Genomic DNA, 8,377 nt, shown 5'->3' on the forward strand with positions numbered 1-8,377 from the left:
CTACTAACCCCCCTACTCCTTTCCAGCAACAGTAGACCCCTCACTGTTCTAACCGGCCAGCAAGCCTACATCCCACCACAGGGCGGGCCTCTCCCCACATCCTTCTTACACTCAGGCTTCTGCTCAGTTGTTCTCTGAGAGCTCTCCCCCTGCACCCCCCCACTACCCTCATGTCCGGTCACTCCCACCCCCCACACGCACTTTCCATGGCTATTTCAGTTCTCTGAAGGACACCTGATCCTCTCTGGGATATTTCCTTGTTCACGCACTGATTACTCATGGTATGCCTCTTGCTCCATAGACTGTCAGCTGCATAAGGAGAAAGATGTTCATCTGTCCAGTTCGTGGCTCTTTTCAGAGCCCAGAACAGTGCCTGACACACTAGGTGCTCAGGAAATGTTTGTGGGATGAATGAATGAATGAACGAATGAATGAATGAATGAATGAAGAGATGGAAGGAAGGGAGAGAGAATGGATGGGTGGATGGACAGATGGACAAACAAATTAGAACTTCTTATTCAAGCCAGAGGTGTTGGGTGGGAAAGAACAAGAGCTGGGAACAAGGTCCTGTCTCATACTGCTCCCTCCAGACACCCCCCTCCCCACGCCACCGCTGTGCTACCCCTGTCGAGGCCTGTAAACTAAAGCACAGCTGCAGCTCAGCTGTAAAATATCTTAATCCCTCCCCTCCAGGCCTTCCCCAGACTTCGGGCACCTCTTACTTTGCCAAGAATGAGGACTGTGGCCTCAGCCCCATGGGAAACCACCTCCGGCCCCCAGGCCAGGCAGGGAGCCACAGAGTAAGTGGAGAGGGCAGCTGGGGTTGGGGACTCCTGGGTCTGAGGGAGGAAGGCATGGGGGCAGAAAGGAAACACTGGTCCTAGGAAATCAACAGCCACCCTCAAACTCTCCTCATTGCAGAAACGCCTAAAGGGAAAGTCACCCTTCCAGCTGCCTCTGTGGGGCCCATGATCGCAGCCCAGGCCTGGAGGCCAGGTGAGACCCCCACCCTGCCCAGGTATCCTCCCTTGGCCTTGCCTACTCCACCCCACCTGGATGTGATACTATCTAAACCACCTCTCTTTCCACCTCACAGGGCACCAAGATATGCTGCTAAGGGAACCCCAGGGGCTGGAAGGGGTTTGTGAAGCGGAAATAAACTGCCAAACCTTGTCTGTCCTGTGGTATGTGGAGAAAGATGGCCAATGCCATGGCCACTAGGGGGCAGCTTGGCATCGGGAACTAGGCAGTCCCCTGAGGCCTGAGCCCCAGCTGATTAACCCTGGGGTCTGGGATCAGAGAGCCCAGAATGGGGACCCAGCTCCTCTGGATCCAGGAGTCCAGGCCCCCAGACCCTTCTCTCTCAGACCCAGGAGTCCCAAGTTCTTAAGAGAATCAGGCAGCCAACCCCCTTTCCCCATCACGGCAAAAAAATTCCTGCACCCAGACCTAGACATCCAAGTTCTAAGTCCCCTAGTCAAAAAGATCCCCACATTTCCTTGAGGGTTATGCACCCAATCTTGCCGCATCTGTTCTCATCCCTCTCTTTTCCCTGTATTCCTCCCTGGGTCCTTCCTCCAGAGTAACAGCGACTTCCAGTCCAAATCAAGCTGAGAAAGTGTCTCTCACCTCATCACAAATCCCAGAGGAACCCAAGCCTCTCTCCACTTAAGTTTAAACCAGTCCGCATCCCCTGAGCCCCTGCCCTGTGCCCAGCCCCGGGCGGGGCAATGCTTGGCATGGAGCAGTGATTACTGCCCTCTTGGACTCACTGTAGGGGAGACAGACCTGTTCCCAGACAGTGACAATTCAGAGTGGGCAGCACTGGCACGGGGGGAGGACAGGGGGGCTGCAGGAACCCAGAGAGGGCAGTTGACCCAGCCTGGGAGGTCAGGAAAGGCTTCCAGGAGGAGGAGACGTCCCAGCTGAGACTGAAAAGGTATTCCAGTGTAAACCGGAGCTGGAAACACGCATCACAGATTTAGTTCCAAGCAACAGAAGCCTCCTCAGGGGCAGAAAGGAAATTGATTGAGAGGACTTGGGATCACTTACAGAATTCCAGAAGTGATTAGAAAAACAGGATTGGAAAGTGAGCAGCAACACTGGCAGCTGGCCTCCAACCGTAGCCCAGCCATGATCATGCCACAGAACCGGTCCGATGAGGCTACCCTGGTGCCTGATGACCACTGGACACTAGTCATTCGCTGCCTGTGCTGCCCCAGAAACAAGCTGTGTTTGCTAGCTGTTGCTCAGAAGAAATCACACCAAAACTTACTGGTGAACAACAATCATGTTATTATCTCTCGTGGGTGCTGTGGGCCAGGATTTGGGGAAGGGCCCAGTTGGGTGGTTCTGGCTCAAGGTTCAATCAAGTAGTGCTTGGGGCAAGGCAGCTGGGGGCTGGACAGGCGTCCTTCTGCAGTCTCAGATCTTTCCACGTGGCCTCACATGTGCTAGTTTGAGCTTCCCCCACAGCATGGCTGCCTCCAGGTAGTCAGACTGCTAATGTGGTGGCTGAAGGCTTCATGGATAGTGTTCCACAGACTCAGGCAGAAGCTACATGGTTTTTCTACCTAATCTTGGGGGTCCTGCAGTGTCACTTCTACCACTTTCTATTGGCTACATGCGAGTCGCACAACTGCAGATTTAAGAGGAGGGGACAGGGACCCTACTTCTCAGTGGAAAGAGTGTCAAGACCAGATTGTAGAAGAGCAGGTGGGATGAGAGATATTGTTGCAGCCATCTTTGGAAAATGGAATTTGTCCCAGTTGCCATAGCAGGACTAGATTCACCAATCCCTGCTTCTTGGGTGTTATTAACTCCTGATTCCCAAATACGGCAAGATTTGCCAAGGTCACCTTGGTGCCAACAGAGGTAGAAAGGCAAACGTCTTTATTGGCTTCAACAGAGGGCAACAGGCTTTCAGAAAGCTGGGATTTTTCTAACTGTGGAAAGGGGGTGCAGACATTAGCTAACTCTTCCCACAAAAGTCCACTACAGTCCACCCCTTAGCACGCTCAACATCGGTACGTACCCTTTGTTCTGTACTTCCATTCTCTTCCCCCAAAGTTCTTATCTGAACTCTTATCCAACCTCAAATGCATTCACGCTGCCCTCAAAACAACACAAACTCTCAATAGTTACATCTTTCAGATGCAAGTGTGGAACCATTAAGGAATAGCCGTCACCCTTGAAATGTGTCATGAACCCGTATTCCATGAGCTGTGAACTCGTTTTAAAGTTAACCATCACACACCTTTTGTAAAATAATGGATAAAGGTGGAGAAAAGATAAGGCTTGTTAACTAAAATGTGTAAGCATGTGCAATGAGACCAAGGATGGAACTGGAAAATTAACTCATTGAACTTTTACTCAGCTCCTCATGCCAAGCACTATTATAGGCACTGGGGATATAGTGGTGAACAAAACCACTTGGAGCTTATGTTCTGTCCAAGACAAACAATAAAAAATATGCAGCAGCGATAAATACTATGGAGAAAAAATGTAGTAAGATAAGGGAAATTAGGAATGGCTGGGAAAGCAGGAATTGCTATTTTAGGTAGGATGGTCAAGGAAAGCTCTTTGACGTGATGTTGGCATAGAGATTTGAAGTAACTGTGTGAAGGAAGACTGTCCCAGCAAAGGGAAAAGCTAGAGGCTGGAACATGTCTGGTGGTGGAGGAACAGCATGGATGCAAGGAGAACAATGTGGCAAAGCAAAGCTAGCAAGGAGAGGAAAATGGAGTCAGTGAGGTAGCAAGGACCAGATTGAGGGCCTGTGAGCCATGGAGTGGACTTGAACTTTTACTCGGGAGGGTTCCGAGCAGGAGAGTCAAGTGATCTGGTTCACATTTTAATGGAATCCCTCTGGCTGTTTTGTGGGAATAAATTATTGGGGACAAGGACAGATGATGTCACAGAACTAGTTTCTGCAAGTCTGCCTGGTCTGTAGCACGTATGACTTCATTCCGTACACACTCTATATATAGTCCTCGGTCGCCTAGAACCTCAGCTGGTTAGGTTCCTAAGGAAAGTGGAAGGGGAGTGGCTGATGAGAAGGCACCTGTGAAAGTCCAGGGCAAGCAGTAGATGCCCAAGCTGGAGCGGAAGAAAGAGCCGGGGACTGGGCGTCTGGAGTCACAGTGTGTGAGCTTGTCTGTGAGTGCTCCTGCAATTTGTCCTCAAGCGAGTTTATATCGTGTGTCCTGCGATCCAGTCTGGGTGGGCTCTGCATGTGAGCCTGTGTGCTCCTGAGTTTGAGCAAACCTTTCCTGAGTGCCTGCTCTGTTTCTGGCCTGGTGCTATAGACACAACTGTGGCCGAGACAGCCCGGGGCCTTGCCCTCACAGACTCACAGTCCCGTGGGGGGAGACAGGCCCGTCCCCAGACAGGGACAATCCAGAGTATGTAGGACTGGGGTGGAGGAGCCCTGGCGGTTGTGGGAGCCCAGAAGGGGCACCTGACCCAGCCAGGAGAGCAGGGAGGACATCCTGGAAGAGGGGGTAGTGTGGCTAATACTAAAAGGTCACCTGTCCTGGTATAACAATTGCTTTCCTGTATCACCAATGGATAAAGGAGCTTTGCCTAGTGTGACTCCCAGGTGGACCTGTAACCTGAGCCTTCCCTTTGTGTCTGATGGGCAAAGCCCAGGCTTACCAGTGACCCCCAGTCTGATCAGAGGCTTGGGGAACCTCTCCCAGCGCGCCCAGCTACCCCTCACCACCACCACCACCACCACCACACACACACTTCTGACCCGAGTCCAGGGCATAACTTCTCCCTGGTAACCAGGAAAATCTCCGGACCCCGGACCCCGCAGTCAGCAGTTGGGATTTTGCCCCAGTCAGACCTGGCTTGTGAGGAGCCTGGGCACTCTGATCTGTGACCCTTCCTCCTGACCCATGGCCATGTCCTTCCTGCCTTCCCTCAGGTGCCCTAGCCTCCTCTGTCCTACTCACCTGTTCCTGCCAGCCTGATTCTCCTCCCCTCCCCCCAAGATAGGGAGGGAGTAAAGGGAAGAAGGAGTAAGGGGGGGTGGCATTCCTGGGATTCTCTGGATGGAGGGAAGAGAGGGAGGGCCCTACAGGGGAGAGCCAAGGAGGGAGCACCCGGCAGCCCCCCCACAACCCCCTCATCCCATCATCACGGAAGCCTGGGCAGAACTTGGGTTTGGAGATCACTAAATATAAGAGATTAAACTGAAGGGTTCCAGGCCACTGGTCAGACAGGAAAGCAGCCCAGAGCACTGGCCACAGGGGAGGGCCTCCCAGGGCATCCTGGGAGAAGGTGTTCTAAGCCACTGGTCAGACTGGGAGCTGCTGGTTGTACTGGGAAAGGCCAGTGCAGGCCACTGGTTGTGCTGGGGTCAACTGGGTCAAATCAACAAGGCAAGCCCAAGCCATTGGCCATAGAGACAAGGAGGCTCCTGGTCAGAAGTAGGGGAAGAGGGTCCTCCGTTGTTTGGTGAGGTCCCAGCTGAGGACACACTGGCTGGACTGGTTGGTCAAGCCACCCGCCTGGGGTGCTGGTCAGTGTGAGAGAAAGGCCGGGGCTGGGGGCAGAAGAGCCCCGCTCCTAGCTAAGTACTGGGAGGTCCTCTCCGGGCAGTGGGAGGTCCTGGCGTGGCGCCCGGGTTTGGGGGAACTAGGGGGCCAGGAAGGCGGGGCCGGGCGGGGCGGGGCTCGGGGGCGGGGCCTCTTTTTCTCCCAGCCCCGCGGCGGCCGCCCAGCTGCAGCCGGGGCTCAGTTGCCGCCGCCGCCGCCACCACCGCCACCGCCACCGCCACCACCACCACCACCGCCGCCGCTGTGGACATGGAGCCCCCGGACGCCCAGGCCGGAACGCGCGGGGCCCCACAGCTGCTGGTGCTGGCGCTCCTGCTGGGGGCGCACCCAGGTATGCTGGGGTTGAGAGCAGGGCGAAACGGGGGGACGGCCCGTTGGGGATTGTGGAAAGGGAAGGGGGAAGTAGCTTTCACTCACCCCGGGAAGCCAAACCTGGGGACCCCAGGAAGGAGGAATATGGGAGAGGAAGGGGGCCGTCCCTCCCAATGAGAGACCTGGGGACAATCAGGCAGAGAAGCTGGGGACATCACAGCAGTGGATTAGAGACCACCTGAGAAGTCAGAACCCCTTTCCCCACTGAGGACCCAGGAGCCTGAGCCCCTGGAGCTGAGTTCTGGGGCCCCTGTTCCCTCAGATCCAGGAGTCCAGGCCTCCAGTGGCTGGAGTGGCTTCCCCCAGGGCCCAGGAGAACAAAACCCCAGGGCTCTCCTCCTGAAAGGTTCTCAAGTTTTGAGAGGGTCAGGGACTCTATAGCTAGAAATCAGAGTCATGCATTGGAGGGGTCCCCATCTAGATTCAGAGTCCAGACTATCAAGATCCCGCCTCTCTGGGGGAAGAGCTAGAGCACCAGCTTTGGGCAGTGACAGTGGAACAAAGTGTTTCCAAGGGACAGTGCCCCCTTCCTGGGGCCCCAGAGAAATCCACACACCTGCGTGGTGGTGGGAGGGAGAGGAGGCCCTGAGGGCTTGCAGCAGAGGGACAGAGACGAGAGGGATTGGGGAAGAGAGAGGGATCGCTCGTCTGTCCTTGCTCTCTGCTGCTCAGACCCAGACCCAGGCACCAGCCTGGCTCCACGCCCCCTCCCCTGGGACAGGCTTGGGCCAGAGGTGGGTGCCAGGGAATCCAGGCCCTTGGCACAAGCATGGCAAATAGTGGGTCCCCAGGGGCAGGGCTGGGCCAGGCTGGGCAGGGAAGGGAAGGGAGGTTCTAAGAATTGAGCTGATGCCAGGATGCCAGCCCAGAGGGTGAGAGAGCGTGCTTTCCTGATGAGAATAGCACTATCTGCCAGGATCTTGGGACAGGAGTCTAGGACCAGCTACTCAGGACCCAGAAGTCCGAGCCCTCGGCTCCCTTCTCCCTCAGGATCCAGGATCTGGGGCCCCAACCCTATCTTGTTCTGGAGTGACTCACCTTCCCCTCTCTATCGAAGAGGCAGAGGGGCCAAGGGGCGGATAGGGGGCTCTGGCGCCAGGCCGGGCAGGTCTGAGCCAGCCTGTCCCTCCCACATTCCTGAAACCTGCCCAGCCCTGTCCCCCCTCACCACCCCCACACACCCATCCCGCCTCAGCTCCAGGCTCAGCTGCAGCCCACACCCCACCCCAGCCCCCCTGCTCATGAGGGACAGACCCAGGAGCTGAGAGAGATGGAGACTGAGAGTGACATGCTGAGACAGAGAGAGGCAGAGATGGTGGAACTAAGAGATGGAACCCCAGGATGAGAGACACACAGGCAGAGATGGAAACTAAGATGGAAACTCATCCATGCCACTGTGCCAGGCCCTGCAAAGGGTGATGGAGGCAAAGGGATGAACCAGCCTTGGTCCTGCCCTTGAGGGGCATTTGATCTAGTGGGAAAATCAGGGACAGGTGCAGTTTAATGCCAGGAGGAGTTAATGGAGGCCACTAGCACCCTGTGTGGCCCAGGAGAGGAGCCCTGAGTTCTGCAAGTGAAAGGCGAGATGAAGAAAACTGCTGATGGGGTCTGATGCTCAGAGACACAGAGATGAGAGATGGAGGGAGGAGTGACTGAGTCTGAGGGAGGCGGGGCTGGGGACCTGGAGGCCTGACCAGTAAAGGAAGAGCGGACTGGGGGCCTGCACCCCTGTACCCCTGTGTCCTGGAGGAAGAGGGGCTTTGTCTGGAAGGCTCTCCCTATTGGTGGCAGTGGGAGAAAGCTAAGTTGCTCTCCCACAGGTGCCCAGGCTGAGGTACAGGTGTCTGTGCCGCCCCTGGTGGAGGTAATGAGGGGGGATCCCGTCACTCTGGACTGCACCCCCTTGGGGATCCGTGACCATTTCATGCTGGAATGGTTCCTGGTGAGTGCTTCAGGCTTGGGACCAGAGGGTGGTAGAGGGGGGTCTGAAAGGACACAGCGGGTCTGCAAGTATTCATTCTTTCATCAGAATCCACAGGACCCTAAGAGCTCCGCCAAGCTGCCTTTTCATTTTATAGATGGGGAAATTGAGGCCAAGTAAAGGGAAGGCACTCCCCAGGGCCCCCTGGTGTCTGGGCACAGCTGAGACTGAGACTAGTCCCCCTTCAAAGTGCTGGCTCTTAAGAGAGAACATTCAGAGACACCGAGAAAGTAAGATGGCGGGGAGGGGGGCTAAAGAGAGAGAAAGAGAAGGAAAGGAAATAAGAAACAGAAAGATACAGGGTGGGAGAGGGAGAGAGAAAGGGAGAGAGAGAGAGAGAGAGAGAGAGAGAGAGAGAGAGAGAGAGAGGAAAACGTGACAATAGATAGGGAACAGGGGCAACAGGGATGGAGAGAAGGACAGAAGGACCAGAGAGATAACAAGAGGAAAAGAGACAGAG

At 55.4% G+C, this 8,377-nt stretch overlaps 1 protein-coding gene across 1 annotated transcript in view; it reads left to right on the forward strand.

Annotated features, from left to right (window-relative positions):
* The first annotated feature begins 5,733 nt into the window (after positions 1-5,733).
* The window catches only part of BCAM (basal cell adhesion molecule (Lutheran blood group)), a 9,941-nt gene continuing 7,297 nt past the window's right edge, over positions 5,734-8,377 (forward strand). Inside the window, exons 1-3 of the mRNA XM_019626232.1 lie at positions 5,734-5,895; positions 7,757-7,878; positions 8,015-8,192. Of these exons, the coding sequence (XP_019481777.1) occupies positions 5,814-5,895; positions 7,757-7,878; positions 8,015-8,192 (382 nt within the window). The 5' untranslated portion in view covers positions 5,734-5,813. The remainder of the gene's footprint in view (positions 5,896-7,756; positions 7,879-8,014; positions 8,193-8,377) is intronic.

This window comes from Hipposideros armiger, unplaced genomic scaffold (genome assembly GCF_001890085.2).
Source record: "Hipposideros armiger isolate ML-2016 unplaced genomic scaffold, ASM189008v1 scaffold_664, whole genome shotgun sequence".
Taxonomy (NCBI): domain Eukaryota; kingdom Metazoa; phylum Chordata; class Mammalia; order Chiroptera; family Hipposideridae; genus Hipposideros; species Hipposideros armiger.